This window comes from Parus major, chromosome 2 (assembly GCF_001522545.3).
Source record: "Parus major isolate Abel chromosome 2, Parus_major1.1, whole genome shotgun sequence".
In the NCBI taxonomy this organism is placed as follows: domain Eukaryota; kingdom Metazoa; phylum Chordata; class Aves; order Passeriformes; family Paridae; genus Parus; species Parus major.
This window is the reverse complement of record NC_031769.1, coordinates 127,126,375-127,150,101: the sequence shown is the minus strand read 5'-3', so window position 1 is coordinate 127,150,101 and position 23,727 is coordinate 127,126,375. Positions and strand designations below refer to the sequence as shown.

Below are 23,727 nucleotides of genomic sequence, written 5' to 3'. Positions count from 1 at the left end.
AGGGGATTCAAGTGCAGGGCAGTGTCAAGAAGGGTTGGTGCTGCCTAGGAGAGGAGAGGTAGAAGCATGATTTGAATAATAAGACCAGTGCTGAAATGTTACATTTAGTTTTACTTCTCTGGAAAACATGTCCTGAAAAATTTGAAAGCATGATGAAGGTCCTGAAAGACACAGACTTAGTTCTGTTAGTAGAATTGCCCTTGAGAGGTGAGTTTGAGATTGGGTTCACGCTTGCCGTGGTGTTTCTGACCACACACCTGCCTTACCTCAGCCAACTCTGTTAGCTCTCCCTCCCACCTGGTTGCTGCAGAGGCCCTCCTGCGTATGTGCTGCTTAGTGTCCTAGGCAAGGCTATGCTGAATCTGTCTTAATTTGCCATTTATTCCCTTTGCAGAGGACATGAAAAGCTTTGTTTCTGTTTTGTTGTATACATATGCAGCATGGAAAGCTTTCAAGAACATGTTTTTTCAACAAACTTGAGTATTATTTTAATGGAACTGCTAAGAATTGCAGCAACTAATAGTTTACTAGGTTGTTGGTTTTTTTTAAATTTTGAGATCATTAAATGGTAAAAGCAAGGATGGATGTTGATTTCCTTGGAATTTTTTGACATGCTATTTAATTTATGAATGAATCTTTCTGTAATTTGGAATGAAAAGGTTAATAAAGCGATTTTTGATTGATGCTTACTCTTTATTCTGAAAGATAGGATAATTTGAAAGCTTGGGCTATTTTGGTATCTTTTTGTGCATGCAAAGCTAGAGACTAACAGGCTAAACAAGGAAGGCTATTCTGGAAAAAAATATTATGGAGACAAAACCTATTGAAAAAGACTTGAAACTATTTTCATTTTAAGTACACCAGTGGGTTAAATAATACTAATAACTTCTGTTAGAGTAACAGATCATAGTAATTTAAAACAAAAGTTCCCAGCACACTTGCTAATATCTTTTATGGCTTCATTAAAATATATCTGAAATAATTTACAGAGCAAAGCTTCCGGGTGAATTCTTCCAGTTCTGCATGGTAGGAGTGCCTGTTTATCTTCATGCATGTTTATATAGACCCGTGGAAATTATGATGTAAATGTGGATGCCGTACTAAAACATAGCCATATATGCAGACTAAAGAATTCAAAGCATTTGTATTCTGTCATTTATTGCACACAAGTAATGTATATTGTATAGGCTTAGTTCAATTCTGTATCCTGACCATAGAAGGACACTACAGAATATGTACTCTACCTTGAAGGGGACCTAGAAGGGGAAGGAATAATGTGTGGAGCTGATGGTGATGATTGTCTGACCAAACTCTCCTCTCTTTTCTGCTTTTGAGCCTTCCCATTTATGCGTTGTCATTGCTGGAAATAGTGAAGAGCTGGGAGGGTGTTTCTGTTGTATTATACTGTTATTTGTTATTAAAATAAATTTATAGATCAGTGTGGCAACAACTAGGACAGCTGTAAAGCTGAGTGCATGGGATAAAGTCTGCTAAAAGGTAAAAGAGGAGGAAACATAGCTTCATTTTCAGAGTTGACCCAGTTCTCCTTAAACTTCTCAACTTAGTTATAGAGCTGTACTGCTGTTGGTACAGTAGTGGCCAGACTGGGCAATTGTAGCAGGAAGAGAACAGACCTGCAGTTTCTTGTGATAGTGGTGTGTTCTTAAGAAAACCAATCTGAACTCATTTTACTGTATGCTCTAGAAGGTTTTTTTGTTGTTGTATGTCATCTACAAGGCTAGATTTCAAGCAGTGCAATCGCCTTCTCCTAAGTTTTAACTTGATGGCAGAAATATTCTGCTTTGCCTCTAGCCAAGGGAATGTGCAGACCCCTTGTCCTGGTTTGCTACCCCAGGACACCCCTAGTGTTTAGAGAGATGCACTCAGGAAATATGAGCAAATGGAGTCATCTACCATTTTATCTCAGGCTAGGTTCTTTAAGAAATGCTTACAAACTGCTTTTCAGATTATGTCTTTTAGCAGTCTTATAACTATGCTGTTTGTAACTGGTTTGTGGTACAGGAATCTCTCATCAGAGGTATCTTTTAGGCCAGAAAAGGCCAACCTTTATCACATCAGAATCCAGGATCTTAAAAAAAGTGCCATCTCCTAAAGCAGACACACATCAAAATGTGTTCCATTTTGTATTTTACTAGTATTTTTATGGTAAATAGAATTTTACTCATACTGAATGATTCAAAACAAAAGGATACTTTTGTTTAACATGTCTCAGTGTTATTCTTTCTTTTGGCATTCTTCTGGACAATGAACCCTGAAGCAAAATCTCTTCTTTATGACACACACCTGCATGCTATTCAGGAACGGAGGGAAGAGATGGGGATGCAGTCTCTTCCCACTCTGTTCCCATTAGTGGGAAGAGCCATGAAAAGAGCCCAAACAGGCATTTGCACAAATGGTTTCATCCAAAATCTTAATCTGCTCATAGGATGTTCTGTTTCAACTGATACTTTTTTGTTGGTTGATGATTTTTCATTTTTCTGCCTTTCTTCCCAGCTGCCCTCCACAATTTTTTCTGCCTTAAAATGAGACAGGGAAACAGTTTACCAGATTTTCTGATGGTTATCAAAGCTTATTTTTTCATTTGGTGCATATAAAGGTTTTAGCCTGATTTTGATCTATTCATTTAATTCAATCTTTGTTCAAGGTTCAGATTGTAGATAGGTATTAATGATCTTATGCTCCCCTTTTTTCCCAAATACAGCATAAAGCTCCCAAAGAGATGGTATCGTGTAAGCTATTACTTTATTCTTTATCTTAAAAATCATTGCCTTTAATGGGATCTCTAGGTAGTTTTCAGGAGAGCCAAGTCTTGAGCAATTTAGATAAAATCTGCAGAGAGTGTGCTTGGCCTATTGTTTTGAACTACTTTGTAAACTACTGAGCTGATGTTATTTACGCTATATTAAACTTTTCACCCAGTTATGGCCTAATCCTTCAAAACCAAATAGGACTTGGTTTTGAAAAGGCTGCTGTTAACATCTGTGGGTCTGTGTTTACTAAGCTGACTATTAAGCTCATTATTAGTATTGTAGGGCTGAACTTTATATTTTATGTTAACACTAAGTTAGCTACTGGTTATCTACTGGATTTCATCTCAATTTTAAAGAAAGTACAAAAAAAGATATATTGTGTTAAGGTTGATGAAATGCATGCCAGCTTTATGTTCTGATCTTTATGGGGAAGATCTGCATCTGGGTGAAGTCCTGTGTCATGTGTTCTGGTAAGACTCTGCTTGATCAGGGATGTTGGAACAGATGACCCACTATGGTCTCGTCCAACCTGACTGATTCTGTGATTACTGTTTTTAATCAGCTGTTGAATAATGAAGGAAAACATATATACAAAACACCCACCAAATTAAATCTCCTTATACTTCATGTTTCTTTTGCCTGGTGACTAGACTAGATGATTTTTTTAAAGCTGAGTTGCTTTCCTGAATGCCTAATACAGCATGTGAAACAAACAAAAAAAAAAAAGCATAAAACTGTTTTTCTTCATTCACAGATCAGCCTATTTATTACTTACTGAGCTGCAATAGCTTTAGAGAAAGGAAAAAAATGTGCATTTGTTCTGAATGCTGGGTGGAGAGATTACCCCTTAAGTCCTTTTGAGCACCAGGTTTAGTAATGGAACTAATAATTCAGTTTTGCTGAAGTGTTACGGTTAGGTTTATGTGGACTGAAGTATTATTTGCTGCTGACATTTGTAGAGTGCTTTTCAACTTTTGCAAGCTTGCTCAGGGTAAGAAGGGAAGCAATCATTAGGCTATAAATACAGTGACCAGTTTTGGCAATTACTGACTGGAAGTCCTGTGATGGGACATTGTGTTATGCTACAGTGAAATATGTTGCAGAAGGACACATTTGTCTGCTTCCCAGCTTTGTGCCTGAGTGGCATATTTGTAGATGTTTTCTCTTTCGGTTTTCAGTTATTAAGATAATTTTATTTGCTGAGAGTTGGGTTTCTGTTTGAAAGATAGACATATTAAAAGAAGGGGGATATCAATATTAGAATTAATAGAGAAAAATTAAGCTGCAACTTAGCTTCACATACATACATGGTTTGTTTTTTTTATAAACAGTGTGAGAGCATGAAAAGAAAGGAAAAATTACAGCAGTTTCAAACTGTCTTGTTTTGATATATTACTTCAAAAAAACTATTTCAGTTTTTAAATAATTTGCTCTGAAATCTTACGGTTTTAGTAGTCTTAAGGTAAGGCAAATGAAAAGAAAGGCACCATAGAAACAAAAACATGATAAATATGAAATTGCTTCCTTGTTCAAATTTCTGTGTGTGAATAACTTCAGAAGTTACAAGATTTATTTTCAATAAACATGATTATCCCATTTTGCAATATTGAAAACTTTGTAGATGGTTGAGAGCTGTAGTTTAAGATGGGTATACTAAAGGGAAGGATAATCCCTAAATACTTCTTCTCACTTGAGGAAGAAATCAGAATTTCATTTCCATCAAAAATGAGCCTAAGCTTAAAAATCTACAAATGAGAAATTAACAAGTATATATAATTAAAGCATTCAGGCTTATAGCAAGGCCATGGCTTGTGGCAGTCCCAAGAAAAAAAGCAGCATTTAGGAAAAATAGAAATTTTGTCAGTTCCCAAAAACTAACGAGGGGAGAATAGAGGGTTTAATTTCTCATTTAAAGAAGGGAAGGAAAGAAGTCATTCTTCTTTCTGTAACACCTAGGAGGGCAAAACAGAGTTCCTGAGATTTTGGAGTAAGACTTTGGTAAAACCATACGGAACTTTATTGAATTTAAGAATGGCAACTTCATAATTTTTTCAAGTGAAGTGCTTAGGCAGACTTAGCTGATTTTGAAACTTAAGGTCTTTGGCCTCTACTTTATACCTGTTATTTAAGTTAGTCCCCATGTTATGAAAGGAAATGAGTGCTGAAGGGGGTATATGGTGGGGATCAAAGAGGGAGTAAAATTGCTAGGATTTAACTGAACTGCAAAAGTGTCTTCTGCTGATGGGTCAGTTACTGAGACAGAAAATAATTGTTTCTCATTATTGGTCTTGACTTGATGAACTTTTGAGAGAGAGCTATGTTTCACTCTGCTTTCTGTGGTGGTGGTGGTGGTGAAGTCCTCCCTAAACCTCAGGCCACAGAGGTGTCTACAGTTATATCCATCTTTGGTGGGTCTCCTGCCTTGGGGCAATGAGATGTCTGAGCTATGTTTCACTCTGCTTTCTGTGGTGGTGGTGGTGGTGAAGTCCTCCCTAAACCTCAGGCCACAGAGTTGTCTACAGTTATATCCATCTTTGGTGGGTCTCCTGCCTTGGGGCAATGAGATGTCTGTTCTCCTTCAAGAGAACAGACAAGGAGAACTCCCATTTTAGTTCTGATTTCTGCCATAATCCCATGTCCTTCCCACTCCCCCAAAAAATGTTTCAGATTCTGAATAACAGATTGTATTATTTTGAAGAATGTTACTCTGGAATACTGCATGTGGTATCATTTACTATGTAATTTTCCCTTTAGCAGACATTACTCCTCCCTCTGTGAAGTACTACATTTTGAACTGTCTGGCAAGGCAGAAATGAGCCACTTGTATGCTTTATTCCTTCATGAACTTCTTAAAGGATATTTTCTCGACATATCAGTGCCACCATAGATTCATAAAAACGGGGAAAAAGTTCCTGTTTGAACATTTGGAATTTTAAGATCTGTCTTCATATTAAATTGAGTATATGTTTCATACGTGCTATGTAGCTATACTCATCTCTGAAGTAAGTAGGGAATCTTGTTATGAAGGCATAACAACCTAGTAATGAAAATTAAATGTAAGGTCCATAGAATCACTACAGTTAGGAATATTCTTCTGCAAAATTTCATATTTTTTAATCACAAGAATAGCACCAATTGCTAAATAGATCTCTTCTGTGTAAATAGTGTTTTTGTAAGTGTGTTTTGGCCTACTGCATTTTTCATTCTGTAGAAGAAGAGACAAACTACTCTTCTGGGAATGGAAGGGACCTTTTAACATTTTTAATAGCCTATTTTTGCTTAAGAAAGCAGTTTTACATAAATAGTATCAGTTCTTTTTGTAACAGTCCAGTTCCGACCCAGATAGTGAGACCAGCTGCTACTGTTGTCAGGTTTGTCAGCTATTGGCAACTTTGTCGAGAGAGACAAGTCTGATCCAGTTATCTGGGAACAGAGCTTTAATAAGGCAAAAATAACAAACAGGATGCCATGCACTCCACCAGGAGATGGACTGGAAAAAACAGGGTCAAGGAACAAGCACAGTTACTTATATATTGGAGAACAGGGAGGCGTTAAGGTGGGGTCTGGGGGAAGGGTCCAATAGGGAAAGAGAATTAGGAATATTACAGTCACTGTGGCAAAAAGTAGCCAATAGTAACAAGAAGAACAGGGAACCTTCTAGTAACAATTTGCATAGAATAGTTAGGGGAATCCCAGGGGTGAGCTTATACATCATTCAATTTAAAAGTTTTCCCACTGCATTGGGTCAGGCTTCTCTTCTACTTCAGCTGGGTCAATTCCAACACCTTTTAAATAATCTTATTCAACTTTTGCCACCTTTGAAATTTTCACTCTTTTCCTAGCTGTGAGTACATTTAAGGATAATCTTTTCAACTCTTCATATGTTTAAAAACATTTTATATTTAGCAAAATTATGTAGACTCTTCATAAGAGGAGAAAATGCAAGTATTGGTGTAAATAATCGCACCAAATTTTAGGCACTCTGTGGAGGTTTAGGAACTTAACAAGAAAGCAAGATTGCCAGAGGTGATTTGGATTCCTAACCATTACATTTCTTTCTTCATCAATTGCAAAGGAAATGGAGCTGGCCTCCTGCATGGCACATGTGTCTCAGGTACGTTCCTGAAATTTAGTGGAACTAATCTGGGTTGTTTATGAAATTAGGTTTTCAGAATATATTGCTTTAGGATTTTGAAACATTCATGAGAATATGCTCAAGATTCCTATGAACTATTACCTGTTTATTACTTTGGTAAATAAACACAGAGCTAATTTCATGCAGTTTGTATAGCTAAAATACAACAGAGCAGCTCCTTTCTATAGAGTGCAGAGGGTACTAATTGGAAGTAACAGTGTGTTTTGTTCCTAGTGCTTACATGAAGCTATGAAATAGCCTGATACATGTCTGAGTAAAAGTTCTAGTTACTGTATAATTTGAATCCTGGGATATCATACAGTGTTTGTTGTCCTTGTGTATAAAGTTGAAATTACTTTAATATCTATTCTGACTGGAGTTATGGATCCTGTGTTTTTGATTAATTTTCCTAAATTTAATTAAATTTAAATCACCTCTGCTGCGTTCAAGGTTAAATTAAGAAGTATTACATTCCTTTTATTAACAGAAAAATAAATAAATCCCCAGATAAAGCAGAGATAGATTCTGCAAGAATCACCATGGGCAGGGGACTCTTTCCTTTGAAATAATAGTCTCATTCTTTGAGAGAGAATTTCCAGAGGAATGGAAGACTACTGTAAGGCTTACCAAAAGAATATGAATGTATTTTGTTTGTAGAAGGTTTTTTTTAAGATAGTAATAGTAGTAAAGATTTTTAAATTCTTTTTGACTACAGTATGATTAAATAATTAATCTACGTTATTTTAGCAATTTTGGCTGCGGGCTGCTTCCACTGCCATGTAGACAGAACTTAGTTACTGTACTTCAGCAGTACAACAACAAAAAAAAGCCAATTGTAATAACCAGCAACAGCAGTTTCCAAAATACCTGCATGCACATGGTTTTCCACTTTACATGTAGTGCTCCCAGTTCTTTGGCATAACTTTGTTTGCAGATGTTCTGATGTGCTCCTTGAATTTTACCTAAGGTGGGTAAAAGCCTACTTTTCCTGTCTTGTAACTTGTAATTATTTAAATATCCATTAACTATCAGCTGTGGAGTTAACTGGGAGAAGACCAGTTCCTCCAGTGATATCAGTAAGTTTCATAGCATATTTGAATCATGTTTGAACTCATAAACTGAGTAGTTTTTGATGATCAATTTGCATTAAATCCAACAAAACAAACAAAAAAGGAGTTACGTTTAAGGTAGATACCTATTTGCAATTAAAGATGAGGAACCTCTGCATATATGCAGTTACCAGAGACATTGGGTAGTGGTTCTTTTCCATCCTGAAGTTTTACTTGCTTTTCTCTCAGCTGACTAACTATAGTTCTGCTATAAAACCAGTCATTTCACTGATTATTTCTTTAATGTGCCCATTGTTAATATTTAGGCAATCTACTGTTGGAAAGTGCAGACATGCTATCAAATATCACTGCTAGTAAAGTTTGTACACATGCAAATATGCATGGCTTTTGAGTTCACTAATTTACATTTTAAGGCTTGTCACTGTTATTAATCATTTGTATTTTACCAATAATGTACAAAGTGCAATCTCTGTATATATAGATCCTGTTCTTATTTTTTATTAGTATTTCTAAAGTAATTCATAGCAAGTTTCTAGTTCATTAAAGTAATTGCTTCAGTTTCTTTTTTTTTTTTTTTAATTGGTGGTGAAAATGCTATGTATACATGAAAAACAGTGAATTGGGATTTAAAGTGTAACCAGACTTGAAATGGACATTTAGGACTGGTTTTAATTTCACGGAATACTATTGGCAGTTACATGTGATAATAAGCAATTTTTTATGTGTTTTAATTATTATCAGCCACTGCTTAAGACTAAAAGAAGAGAAAAAGTCATATATTTTTCTGACTGTGTAACTTTCAAAGGTGAATTACTAGAGGGCAAGCCAAAGGGGGTGAAAAAATAGTAAAGGGTTCCACAAAAGCAAAGACATCTCTTAATCTTGTACTATCTCTGAAGCAGAAATAAAAATCATTAGTTGGGGCCTCACTTTGTTTTTTTTGTAAAACCATCTTTTGTAAAAACTTTTGTAAAACCACCTTTTATAAAAGCTTGAAAGTTGAGGAGGGCTCACATTGCTTTCATGTTATCTGAAATTATTTTTCAGGTATTTCCAGTAGCCAGTAAAAGGAGCAGGGACAAGCTCCTTTACATGTTTTTTTTAATGGTTATGTAGTCTTTAAAACTTCAGGGACTTGAAGGCTGCTTGGGATGCATGCAGCAGGGTGTGCTTCCTGTCCCTTTGGTTGGCAAAGAAATGCAGGAGAAGCCAGATCCTCCATTTGCTGATGTCAAAAGCAGCAAAAGGGTCAGAGACCTGAGTGTAAATTTATTTTACTGTAAGGATGACCATTTATTGTAGGATGACCACTCCTATTTTAAATGGGGAGAATTAGTTTCGTAATTCACAAATGTTTCAGACTTTTTTCTTTATTGAGAAATGGTTAGAAAGTTGCATTGAAAACCATTCCTACAACAAGGTTCATAAATAATAAATATTGCCTCTTATTAATCCATATTTTAGTTTAAGTCTAGCTCATGGCAAGTTGCCTCCTTGGGGAATGTGGGATTCTTTACAAGAGAAGGTGATGAGCTGTAGTCCACAAGGAATTAAATTGTGAAAACAATCTCAGTTTCATACATGCTAATATAGATCTGCTATTCCCTTTCCACATCTATCACAATGCATTCTAAATTGTGGCTGATCTTCTATGCAAATAGCTGTCTTATTAGACACTGGGCTCTGTGTGCCAATGTCTCCGTGGGTTTCTCAGGCATTTGCTATGTAGCCATCAAAGCAGTGGAAATGAATGATGATTACTCCATCCCTTTGAAGAACAAGGGGACTCGAGGTTCTAGATGCGAGAGGCAGTGGCACTGAGCCATGCAGGCAAACACGAGTATCTTTGTGGCTTATTTTAAGTCAGGAAATAATTTTTGCCTGTGTTTTCTTCTTCTGTTTTATTGGCATTGCTAAAACTGCAAACATCTTTCACAGCTGATGTTTTGTTATAAACCATTAATAGACTATGGAAATTGCAAAAGGCAAATCAAAACAGTCTCTTAACAGTGACATAAAAAAAACAAGAACTAGTTTTGCAGTGTAAAAATGTATCTGTTACCTCCTCAGTTAGCTGGAAGTTCAAATAGTACTTTTATTGTTTCCACTCTAATTATTATGATGTGAATGTTATGAAATATAACTCAGTCTAGAGAATTTCTGTGAACCATAACAGAGGGAAAAAGAAAAGCATCTTGGTGAGTTACAGTTCATTGCTAAGGTGTTTTACGTAAAACAGGGAGTATTCTCTGAATTCAGCCACAGTAATGTATGGAATATAATTTTATAATTGAATTTTCAGTTCAGATTATTAGTGGCATTCTTCTCTACCTTTCTGTTATTCCTGAATACATTTTAAAACAGGTTGCTGGCTTCGGAACATCTGAGTTATGTCATGTGTCCCACAAATGAAATTAAGGAGCCTGGATTTGTCACTTGATATTAAATGCCAGTAATTCCTATAGAATAGATAAATATAAAATAATAAACTTTGTGGTTTTAAAATGTACAAATAACTAGCGGCCATCATTTCTGCAGCTATATTTTAAATCATGTTTGAAGCTATGGAGAAAATAATGGTGAATGCTCTAAATTTGGGATGCTCACAGTAGTGTTCAGAAGTGCCATGGCATGTTTTTTGGGTCGTGATTTGGCATCTCAGTGCCTTCCAAGGCTGCACTTCCCAGAAAGCGTGCCTTGGCAGTGACCAGGGGCGCTCATCTTGCTGTAGCACAGCTGGTTATGCCTTACAGAAAAGTATAACTCTTGCAGATACTCCACAGCCATATGTGCACAATCTGTACGTGGTTTGTGGCTACCCAGGATGTTTCAGCCAGTTTGCCCTTGGCATGGTGCTTGCCAGGGCCAGTTGGGAAAAGGCAGGGGTTGGCTGCTGTGTGTCTCCTGTGCTTCAGCAGTAAATCTGACACTTCTTGAAACTTCAGTCCTCTCATGAGTGTGGGTGTTGATGTTGGGACTCTTGTGTTGTAGAGGCAGCCAGATGGTGGGGCTTATCATCACTGTGTTGAGTAATGTCTTCAGCCCAGCCAAAATGGTTCAATCCCAGTGTTTTGAGCAATAAGCATGACTGTAACAGCCAGTTGTTTCTTAACCAGGGAAAAAGAGGTGAAATGAGCATGTTTGTAGAATCTGCCACTTGAGTGGCAGCCCTGTGAGGGATGAATATGAGACCATAAGGTTTTGCTTGTTAAAAGATACATCAGGAATTTGCTAGAGCACTGTTCAGATGATGCTTGTTCAGTTACATGAATGTTGTGGAACCACCAATATACCAGAAAGAACATCTTTGTATGGATGATTATACAGTATATTGTGCAATTCTAGTGTCAGCTCCTTGTGAGGTGGTGTGCAACATGACTGTGCAAGTTGAGAATCCCATTCAAGAGCCAAGATGGTTGTTGCTTAAAGCAATGAAGGTGATGTAAACTATCAATACCATGCCTGAGAGGTGTAAAATGCATACAGGCTTAGTTTTTGTTCTTTATTTCCTTTTCATTCACAGGTATCTAGAGCCCATGGCTGGAAGATAGGAGAGTGTGGGGCTGCTGTGGTATCTGCTCCTCTCTTTTCTCAAGGAGGCTGGAGGGTTGTGTCTGCAGGTGGGTTTCCTGAGCAATTTTACCTGTGGATGCACGCAGCCTAGTACTGCCTTCGGCTCCTGTGTGTGGTGTAAATGTATTTTCAGTGCTGGAAGCAGCTCACAATAGTACATTGATTCCCTGGTTTATTAAAGAAATAAATTATATAGGAATGTAATTCAGTGGTACCAAATGGTGAATTACAGTGCAATCAGTTTAAATCCTTTCTTTTTTCTTTATTTTCATTCAAACTAACAGGCATTCTGTAATGTTAATAACCCATGCAATGGAGAAAAAGGTATGTTTAGAATGTATCTAATAGTCTTCAGAATAGTGATGATTAACTCCAGTGTCTCATTGTACTGTGGGAAGACTTATCGCTTTGTGTATAATCATGTAAATGTTGCTTGTTACCATTTTTCTGATTTTATAAGCAATTGATTTTGTTAGTAATTTATTTAGGAATAATATTGTGGGTTTTGTTTTTTGTTTGTTTTTTGTTGTTTTTTCTGATTCTGACAGTGATTTTTGGATTGAAAACAATGGGTAGAAAAGATGCCTCCACATCAAGGACTCCTGTTGACCAGTACAGGAAACAAATAGGTAAGAGTTTGAAAGAAAAGTCTGTGTGCTTAAAAAAAAAAACAAAACTTTTTTTTTTTCCAGCAAGGCCTGCTAGTGTAACAAAACATAGCATTTCTCTTGAAAAACTTCCATTTGTATATGCTGTTGGGTAATTCATTCTACTTTATGAAGAGAAGTATTTTGTGTGACTTTAGATAAAGTATGGGCTGTGTGTTTAGAAGCACTAGTGAAATCCTGCAGTGAAGTGGCTTCACATTGTTTCTGAACTGTTAGAACTGTCCTGCTTTTCCTGTTTGTCTCTAATTTCTTTTTCTTATAAGTATCTAACAAGATACTTTCCTCATTCATCATGATTTTTGATACACTGAATGTTACAGACCTTTGCATTGTATAACTGCATTTATTCTCACACTAATGGATATTTTAAATGTGTTAATTTTTTTCCTTAGGACTTTTTCTATCCTTACCTAGTACATGTGTAGGTAACATATATGTGAAGTACGTACATGCACACGTGTACCTTCACATAGATACTTACATAGCAAACACAAATCCCTCTTTCTTTGCTTAAATGCAGAGGTGAGTTATTTTTGAAATGCATATATGAGGATTCTGTCTCTGTATGTTATATAATATGAGTCACAGTCTTTCGAAAGTTTATATATAAAACAAAGTACCTTAATCTGTACTCAGCTATTTAAGTAAATGACTTTGTTTTACAGTTGCTAAGTGCACACACATCTGTTTAAATATGCAGAAAACAAGTGTCTGGGGAAAAAAGGTTGTTTACAGTGTGCATTCTCAAGGTGAAAGACTTAGGGTTATGTGAGCAGTCTAATTTTTATCATGTCTTAATTTTTTAGTGCTGTCTGATTATTTTAATATAACTGTTTTAGTGGTCTTTTCAACTTCTCATCAAGTTGTTAGTAAGGGATTATTTTGTATTTTATTTATTTTAGATAGGTATGGAGTGGTCTATGTTTCCTAGTCTTGGGCACTTTGTGTGGCAGATTTTCTAGGCTCATTCTATGAGAAACATTGCTGAAAGCTTGTGAGTGCCTTTATGGATGAGAAACAGATACAATAGAAATATTTTTTAAAATATGAGCTCTCTGCTTTTGGGTTTTTTAGGTTTTGTGTAGATAACCTTGCAAGGAAACTGTTGTCCAGTAGAAGATGACACCATAAATATTTCACCCAAATGTGTTTGGTGAGAAATGAGAGCCCTGCAGCTTGTTTTTGGGACAACTCATTGTATGCAACCGAGTGCTTGGATAGAGGATGATTGTATCAGCTTTTTGGCATTTTCTCCACTTGTTTTTCATCATGGTCACTTGTTTTTCAACCACCAGCCTTAGGGTTGCTTATTTTGGTTTTTTGTGAACACTTTCAGGCGACTATGGTTGGAGTTGTTTTTTGAAATCCTCCTCTGCAGGGTGAAAGTGTGGTGATCAGTAGGGTCCCTGGAGAGGGCAGGTGTAAAGCTTTATTTAAGTAGGAGGCTCAAACAATTACCTCCCACTCTTTCACAGCTTGTGCTGTTTCTTGCACATGACTTCTGCGTGGACAGTCCACAGCTGGACTTCTCAAAGCTGTGAGATGCCAGGACTGATGAGCTGTGCCTTGAGCAGGGGGGAGGACACTGTGCTATATAGCAAGGTGCTAGGAGTATTGGTACTGGAGTCCAGCACTCAGAGGTGCTGTTATGTTATTGGCTTGGCGGTTTTGCCCTGGTGTGTTTTCTGAACAATTTGGCACCTTCCCTGTTGCACACTGCAGCAGCGGCATCCATTGGGTACTGAGAATATGGAAGGGGTTCATAATAAGCTGATTTTCTTTGATGTGAAAGGTGAAGGCAGGTGTTAAAAATTATTGTAGGGAAGAATCTCATGCTAGCAGGCAAATAAACTACATAGCCTAAGAGGTGTTTCTGTGACTGTAATACTACTTAGAGGACAGAGAATTCAAATAGACTGTGCTCTGCCTGTTGCTCTGATGATGGTTGTTTGAATTCCTGGTCATTCAGTGATAGTGGTATAGAGTTTGCCAATGGAAATTAGTTCTCTGAACTTAATGAATGTAAGAGGAGGACTTTGAAAATTTATGGATATGACTTTAAACTTAAATTTTGCAGATGTGTTTGAGTTTTGTGTGTAACCATTTTGGGTTATCTTTAGGCCTGGTAGCTGAGCTTGGTGGAGTGAGCACTCTAGTCTTATTGTGCCTTTAGGTGTATTATAGGACAAATAGGTGTATTATAGACAAATATCTTCCAGTATTGCCCTAATGAATATAAAAGTGGTGGGGTTTTTTTTCTTACATAGTTTTGCATAACTGGTAATAATTCATCCATTTATCACAGGATGTTTAAGAATTACCAGTGGAGATCATATCATCCATCTGTCCTGCTCAAACAGGGCCACGTAGAACTGGTTGCCCAGAACAGTTCAGATGGCTTTTAAATATCCCTAAGGATAGGAACTCCACAACCTCCCTTCCTGTGTTTGACTGTCCTCAAAGTAGAAGGTTTTGTTGGTATGTGTTTTTGTGTGTGCCCATTGCTTCTAGTCCTGTGACAGGACACCACTGAAAAGAGCCTGGCGCTGTCCTCTTTGCACCCTCCCCTCAATTATTTATATACGCTGATGAAGTCCTCCTTGAGCCTACTCTTTTTCTCCTAGGTAAACAGTCTCTGATCTCTGTCTTTCCTCGTAGGAGAGATGCTCTAGCTTCTTCATTTCATTTCATTTTATTATTATTTCATTATTATTTAGTTTAATTTCTAGATTCTTCATTTTCATTCCTCTTGATTCTTCTTGGCCTGATTTCATTCAGGTACTTCCTAGAAATTATACAGAATAATTTTTTTTAAACACAGTTATGCATTAAGACTTAGATTTGACAGCTTAGGTACTTTTGCAGGGATGTTTTAGTGTGAAGCTGTTGAACAGATGATCCTTCAGAACACAGAATGCCCTAATGCTCCGGGCTTATTTGTTTTGGAGATGGACATTTGGTTACCCTTTCTGAGGTAGACTATATCCAGAGACAGTAAACAAAGTGAGACTGCACAGGGCCTGTCTTTAAAAGAATAGATTTATCAAATGCATTTAAAGCTCAAAATCTATGCTTGGAGTGACTGCCGGCCTTCTTTTCCAGGCATTTGGTATCTATGGATTGTTGAAAACATTATGATAGATGCTGGCTGAACAGCTATCTCCTGCTGACTAATGGTGTGATGTTATTTTTTAGCTTACAACTTAATGTTTTCTAGTCTTGCTGGATAGAAGGTAACCAGATTGAAACGTTTTTCATACCTTTTTTTTGATGGAAAATGGCAGCCTTCAAGGAACAACATGTCACAAAGTCATATCAACTTCCAACACAATATTCAGTTAGATGTTTAGTGGAGTCATTTGAAATAGAAGCAGATTTTTAATTTCGTTTTGTTCCAAGCTTTCTGTTTTGTTCGGAGTTTCCATACGGCGTGCCACATGTTTGCCCTGTGCCATGGTTCAAGTTCATGTTGATTACTTCAGTTCAGCCGTTTGCCTTTTTCTCTTCTCCGTGAGAACAGGATCACTCATGTCTTGTTTGCTTCTGTGCCGCTAGCGGTTGCTGTTTGCTTGAGTAGCATTTTCAGAGGATTCCCCCAGCACAGAGATTGATACTGCTCTTCTCTGTCAGCTGGCTCTCAGCCATCTCTCCTGCCACCTGCCAAAATTTTTCTGTAGTGCCACTTAAGCTAGTGCTCCAATATCTGACAGTGGCAGTGCCTTCTCAGTGGGGAGCAGAAGCAGTCTTTTAGTTATCAGACCAAGCTGGCAATGGCTTTGTGAAGCCTATCCCCAAGTGGACAGGGGACAACCACAGCAATCTTTTCAAACTGGCTTCAGCTGTGCATGGAGGAGGTAGGATGGCACCAAGGGATCTCTCCCCGTTCAAATCTCCATGAGCAGCCAAGGCTGTGGAAGAGACATGAGGAAAAGTCATTTTAACACTTCTTTATTCATCTCTCGCTCACATACCCAAATACTACACCTGTAGTGCAGAAGCAAACAGGGAAGCTCTTCTGCAGAGCATTTCCTTCTCCCTGCTGCTGTTTGTGCTGCTGTGCTTAATTTGCTGGAATCTGAGGAAAGGTGTGAGGCAGTATGCATCCTTCTGCATTTATGCAGCTTTGCTCCACAAATGCTGTGAAAATAGCAACAGGTTTTGTACCATATTTTCTTTGTTTACTGTTATGTGTGCTTTAAGTTCCCTGAACAATTCCACATGTATATTTTCCATCCTTCTTCATCTGGTGTGTCTCTTGCTCGGCATGGAAGCCACAGGATTTGTGGGTAGTGTTCATGACTTGTGTGATTGTGGGATCCTAAGCAGCCATACTGAGAGGATTATAGCATAACTAAAACCTGGTCTGCAAATCAGGAATAGACATAATTTTGGCTCCCATTACTATTGTGTTGCTGTAGCATAATTTTTCATGAGGAGAGGTTGTTTGCCAGTCATTCAACCTTCAATTTGTAGACTCGAAGGTCTGCCTATTGTCTGCTTTGTATCTCCTGGCTTGCCAGTTTGATCTTTTAGGAGCTGAAACTTATATAGGCATAGCCCATGGGTTCTTTGGAGCAAATAAGATTCCTCATATCCCCTGGGAAGGACTAAAAGTTATGAATGAAAATACGTTTTCTTTTTGTTTTGGAAAGCACAAAGCTACTCACTTTGGTAGAGTGAGCATGGTGACTTGGTGATGGAGGTGGTGCTTGTTGGCATCACAAATGTGGAGCAATAGGGCAGGGAAGGGGACTGGGTAGGAGTCCTGAGTCCTGCTGTGGCAGCACGGGAGTAGAGAGAACAGTGCCCACCTGAACTAATGGATGATGGGTGAAGCTGGGCCTTTTATAAATTCCTTGGTTTGGAAGCTGGTGACTTGTCCAGAAGAAAGGTGCTTCATCCCAGGACCAGGACTGTGGTGTCACTGTAGCCCTGACATGGAGAAGTGCTTGGGGACTAGTGGCAGCACAAACATCTCTGGGGTTCCTGCCTCTAGCTTCCAGCTGAAGCATGGCCTTGTTGCCTTCTTGTCTCCAGAGAGAGGCCCTTCTTGTGGCAGATTGCCATTTCCACCTGCCCTACTGCTAAAGAAGTTGTCTTTACTCTATACCACCACCTCACTTTTTCTATGTTTTCTGTTACTGTTTACCTTCTCTGTGTTTTTATGGAGTTAGTGTGCCTCTACTTTTCTTGTCCTGAGTAGTGCTATTGCATACTCAAAAAAACCTGTCAACTATCAGCCTTCCTTTTCAGCTTAAAAAGAGGGAAAATGTTACATTTTGATACTTTTCTTTGAAATACATTGCATACTTTGAAATGAAATGTGGTTGTTTTATTTTGGATCAGGAAATGCTTGTTATCAGCATGAAAATTTTAGATGTAATTTCTGAAATAACGACGGCAGCAAAGAATATTTGACTGAATTTGGAACTGAAAATTTCAAAATTTCGCCCATTTGTCACAAAAAAGCAATTCCTCTATCTTTTGCCTGTTAAGAAAGGGCACAGAACCAGAAAGCAACATCTACATCATTGAGATTGCTCTCCTCTGCCATAAGCAAAAATGTATCAGGACAGATGTCAGTGGATTAAAAATTCTCCAGTCTGTTTTTTTAATTAGTCATATTTCTTTTTCCCCTATTTTAATGTCAGTCACCTATTTACTGTGGGAAAGGAAGAACAAATACTGACTACTCAGAAAGTCTTCTCCTACTGTTTATTTACAGTGAAAAAAACCCCAATAAATAGGCAGTTGTGCACATTTATTTTTTTTTTGCATATGGAACATTACATTTGCTCTCTTGAATTTTTCTAATAAAAATCTATTACTAAGCATGTAATAAAGAGAAGTAGGAAAAAAAAAAAGCCCTCCTTTTGCTATTATGTGTGACTGTTGGCAAGTTTTGGAATCTGAGTTCCATACTTCACAGTGATAGGCCACTGATATCATGTGTATCATGTGGTTTTTTTGGGTGGTTTTATGAAGACTGAATTTTGGTGTCACAAAAAATAAACTACATCCTTTGGTCAGTTAGTGCTGTTTTGATTTTAATTTTCTGCCAATGGAATCACTTTTTGGAAACTAAAGTGGGAGCAGCTGAGGAAAATACTGTGAAGTAAAGCCTAGTCTGGCTATACTAATTTAATCCACATTTTTGATGATTGGGATGTTTTTAAATATGATCTCTGAAGACTGATGGTGGATTTTAAGCACATGCATTTTGTGATCACATATTTTCTAAGTCCAAAGCAGCAAGTTGTGTTTTATTGCCTTGGCTGAGAGCATAAGAGGTGATGGTAGATCTGGATATGTGCTTAGATTTGTGCGGATATTATTTAGTTTTCATTTGTTGGACAGACATAGACTCAGTCTGAGCAAGAATGGGAGGGGTGGCTGCAGATCCAGAGGACTGTGGGAATGTGTTCACACACCTTGAAGAGAAGCTAAGGAGAAAGGTTGTGTATCTAAACCCTTAGCTCCTATCCTTTCTCCACAGTAAAAGTTTCTTTGAGCTTGTTTGCTTACACTACTTTTACTATATGTTCATACTACACTTGTTTAGTACTTTTATACAGATGGAGGCTCATAGTCTGCTCTTATTTTAGTCTCATCAACCATATCACTTTTTCACTCAGTGGATTTACTACGAATTTCTTGTAGGTGTAAATGAGAGTGAAATTTGACATGTTTCCAGTTGCTGAACTGGCTTTCAGCATGGTGTTATTTCAAGAACTTGCAATTCCTGTAAGGTATCCAGTGTCTACAGGGCTGTTGCAATGTTACTTATTTGTGTTTGTACTTTCAGCTTCATTCAATTCTTCAATGAATTCATTTCTCTAGTCAAAGTCAACCGAGAAAAAAACCCTTATAATCCTTTACAAAATACATAAAATTTTCACTATAGACACATATAAGCATGTCTGTATTACATTCAGAGGCAGTGCAGTTTAGCATTTTTAGAAATTCTTTCACCAGGCTTTGAAAATCTTAGCTCATGTGTGAAAGCTGGACTTCAAAGTACTCTCATCTCAGTGTGAATATGTAAATCTAATTTTAGACACCCATTTGTAAAAAATCTCAGACATCATTTTTTCGGTGTGTACAGTGTTCATATATACATATTCTCTACGTGTCCTGCATGTACTTATATTTGTAGGTATTATTGCATTAATAAGAATGCAAGGAGAGTTGGGGCAGTGAACTACAAATTGGATTTCCTCTCATTTCATCATAACAAAGCAATGGAGCAGGCATGAGAATGAAATGCTCAGCACAGATGCATCTCTCAGTATGTGCTTGATAGATATTTAAGGTGAACATAATTCATAGTTGTAACTGCATTGCTTTAGCTACGGTGCTATGAGAAGTAGCTCTAGATTTTTTGGGTGCAGTTAAGTTTTGTCTAGCCATTATTCTACAATGGAAAGTGGTGGTCTGTTAAACCTCTGCTGTTCCTCCCCTGTCTGGGCTAGCAGGAATGAAGGCAGCAAGGAGTCTAACAAGCATTGCAGGGACAGTGGTCTAAGAAGAAAGACATGAGTCACCTTGGATCAAGTTGAGAGGTCAAGGGACTTTTGTATTTTGTTCTTCAGGATGTAACCATGTTCATTATGTAGCTCATCGGGTATTGCACCTATTTATGGCCTTAAAAGAATGAGTTAGATGTCCACATTCACAGAAAATTTGATCACAGAATAGTCATCTGGCTTTTGTAATGAATTGAATGTAATGAATCACATTGGTGATTGCTATCATGCAATCCATTAATTGCATGTTGTCATGGATTTCTGTAACTGGATTGTGTTAAAAATATTTTTCTTTTCAGTGGAAGCTTTTGCTTGTATTATGCCTTATTTTGGAAGAAAGTTAGGAACTGGCTACATTGGGCTTTTCATGGTCTTGAACTATTTATGGGATTGTCTGCTCAGCTCTGCATATTGTTTGCAGGCTTAAAGTGTTGGATAAGAAGAGAACGTACGGGGCAGAATGGTCTTAAGCTCAAACTTTTAGAATGAAAATAAGAAATGGCATTTGCTTGATTTAAATTACAGTTACAGAAGTCTCAAACATGTGACTAGCTTTTGCTTTTACTTGATGGTAAAGGCTGATTAAAATAAGTACTATTGAAAGTATTCACACATTCAAAGTTATTTTGAGATATTTCATTTGTGTAGTAGTTGAATCAGTACAGAAAAGCCCTGTGAAGTGAACAAAGAGCTCTACAATGTGTGGAATGTGGGAAAGCAAATTATATGCCCTGATTGAGTGCTCTGGTTACAGTTAATAAATTTATAGCTAATATAAGGCAAGTCACTAATCTGTTGCTTAATTTTTGAAATACTGTACTTGAAATCTGTCATTTACTTGTCATTATCTCAGTCACATAGATACCCTATTCACTGTAGGACCAGCTGAGGGAATTTTGCTCAGTTAAGCTACTGATACTATTCCAGAATAACTCATAGAGTAAACAGCAGTATTTTCAAGAATTTTGACTTCCTGTTCGGTAGGCAAAGTGGAAAAGCCTGGTTTTTTGTTTATTTATTTTCTGTGAATATCTTATCATTATCAGCATATTTGCATTGGTGCTATAAGATTTGTATCAAAACTGGTATCCTCAGTTGCAATATTTGATTTTTTATTAACTAAGTAACAGTAATTTTAGAATGCATGGGGGTTTTTTTGTTAGAAATAATTTTCCTGTGGTATTTTAACTGAATACCTGTGGGCAATTCATAAGCATTGATGTTTGGATGATCCAGGGTGCCATAGGTAAGAGGATGTCACACAGATTGTCAGTAAATCACTTGCTTAGGTTCAGCCTAGGTGATAGTCATGGGAAGATGGTAACTGCCTGGCAGATGTTGGGTGGCATTTATGATGCGATGTTTGTGCATTCAGTTCCTAGTGGAGGAGTGTTGAAAAACATCATTATTTGTTGGCAGTCAAAACAGAGAGGAACTGGATAATGAACTAGCATATGGAGTGAAACTGTCTCAGCATTAGACATAGTCCCTTCAGCTCAAGGTTATAGCATACTGGTAAGAGCACAGCCCAGATTTACTGAAGCTGTTCTGAATAAGTCTGAGCTCACATTGTGCACTAAACCTTCAGATTTGGGCCTCTTGAACACAGTGCTTGTATTGACCTCTTATCAGCACTAATTAACTTAGCCGTGGTGCTGTGTACTGTGGCAGTGCATCTCCTGCTTGCACCTTACCAATTCACATCACAGGCAGAATGAGTCTGCAGCTGTCAGTTTAGACTTGGCCTGAGGGACCTGTGGTTACTGTGAAATAAAGAGCAGGGAGAAGTTTTAAGTTAAAGTAGAATGTAAATGGGGCCTTTTGCACGTGCTGAGTGTAGATGTGTAAGAATAATCTCTACAGGCTTCTGTTCTAACAGGTGAAGGGTGAGTTTGGGTGGTGATTCGTGTCTGCATTAGTAGGTTAGGTAAGCATTGTACTGCTTTCTGGCACAGAGGTCAAATAACCCTGATGGTACTGTTAAACTCTTTTATCCCTAAAACACAGTGACTGCTTGCACACTGCTTATGGAAAATTGCTCCATGCAATTTTCAGTTCCTTCCTGAGCCATGTGTAGGAATTACTTGGGAGAAGGCGACAATGGGTACATGTGTCAGGGACTGTTGTAACAGTTGGAATGAGCACACCCTTTAATCCAGTTGCTGTTCATTTTGTCTAATATATTGGTGCACCTGCAACCAGATATTCGGAATGTATGCTTCAACATTACAAAGTGACCTTTAACAATACCTACCTCTCTCTCCTTGTTCCTGCCACTATGTTACACTGTATAGTATACCATCCTCTGGGATGGCAGAGCTGTTTGTATGCCATTTTGATCCAGCTTGAAGTAAAATATGTGCTGAGCAGTTTGTGAGTTGAGTGAACTCCCTGGTCTGCTTTATCGTCTGGATGCATGCATAAACTAATACACATCAAAGCCAGGACAGCACACTGCAGGAACTGAAGTGTGTGGCAAAACTCAAGCCAGCAAGTGCTATGAGCCAGTATTGCTGTTGAACACTTTCCAAAGCCAAGCCACACATCAGCTGAGTTTAGGGAGAGTCTTTATTCCATGTAACATGCAGATTGAACAGATTAAGAAATGCAAGAAGGAGCTGTGCCCTGTGTAAGTTTCCCTTAGCTTCTCAGAATCACTTTTGATTTCAATCCAGGGGCCTCTGTAGGCATGCAGGCTGTTACTTTATGAATAATCACTACAATAGTTTAAATCCATGTATTTTCAGAGGTATTTTACACTGTCTTCAATGAGAAATGATGTTGCCTTTCATACATGTGGTAGGCATAACAAAACCTGAATGCAGTCCTGTTTTTGGCAGAACCTTTCCCATAATGTTCAGGTATAGTACAATGGTGTTTTACCTACTGAACAGTGGAAAGAAGTGGAGTGAAATGCAGTGGGGTTGTCTCTGAAGAAATACTTTCACAGAAAAGATCGGCGGCAGTCCTCCCTGTCTTTTCTGGAATAGTGGAGGACTCTGCAAACTAGAATGCACAGAGAGAAACATTGAATAAATTGAAAATCAAATAGAACTGAAGGTACAATCCTTAACATACTTCATAGTGTGAAGTGCTTCAGAAAATCCACCTGTTAAGTACAATACCAGATGGAAAAGATTGGTAGAGTTACAAGAAAGACTCAAGTCTGTAATACAGGAGGCTCTGTGTGTCTTGATAGGCAGCTTGGAAAACCACAAACCTTGTAGCATATATACTTCATGAAAGAGTTTCTATCAAAATGGTTTAATGGAAGAAGGAAATGTAACTCATGTTTGTGCAGAGAAAATTACCAAATTCTAATGAGTAATCATCATGAAAAGGGCAGAGGGGGAAGTGCTTTCATGTATTCCTCAGAGGGAGAATAAAACATTTTGGCTCTTAAAAAAGCAACTCTAAGAAAAAAGTATCCCACAGAGGATTGTCTTCCTCATCTTATTTCTGTCACAGATGAAAAAAGAGAAATTAAAAGCATAGTTTAATGTTAAATTTTTTGCTTTATTCAGCTACCTTTCAGGTAATTTTTAGTCTGAAGAGAAACACTTCCTACAGTCAAGAGACCATGAGTAGGAAGGTTGGATTTTCTCGTGGTGGGAATTTGGGGCAGGTATCACACTACTGAATTTAGCATTTATTTCAGATGCTTATCCTTGTAACTGGGAACAAAATCCAGTCCATAAGTGTGAAGATAAAATGAATAACATTTTGGTGCTGGAAAAACTGATTCTGTTTCTTCACCATTTGTTGTTTATGGCCAAAGTGGTATCAAAGAACTGTGCATGTTGATGACCAGCTAATTTACAACCAGTGATATCAATTCATCAGCTGGAAATCTTAGTGGAAAGGTTCCCTTGTTCCTAGTGATTACTCATGATCATGAAAAAAGTGTACTTTATCCTTGTATGTATTTAAAGTAATGATAAAAAAAATTAAAGCCATTAAATAGGGTACTGGGGATAGTGAGTT

The 23,727-nt window shown here is 37.6% G+C and overlaps 1 protein-coding gene across 4 annotated transcripts in view; it reads left to right on the top strand.

The window, feature by feature from the left end:
- TRIQK (triple QxxK/R motif containing) overlaps positions 1 to 23,727 on the top strand; it is a 60,673-nt gene that overhangs the window by 5,861 nt on the left and 31,085 nt on the right. For 2 of the 4 annotated variants that reach the window (XR_001519699.2, XM_015619393.3), the window contains exons 1-3: positions 5,278 to 6,885; positions 11,500 to 11,596; positions 12,098 to 12,178. Coding sequence is in view for 3 of the 4 variants with exons in the window: in XM_015619393.3 (XP_015474879.1) it covers positions 6,850 to 6,885; positions 11,500 to 11,596; positions 12,098 to 12,178 (214 nt within the window). In the remaining variant the exon portion in view is untranslated. Of the gene's footprint in view, positions 1 to 5,277; positions 6,886 to 11,499; positions 11,597 to 12,097; positions 12,179 to 23,727 lie in introns of those variants that run through there. The other 2 variants (XM_033512339.1, XM_033512340.1) reach the window with 2 other exon arrangements.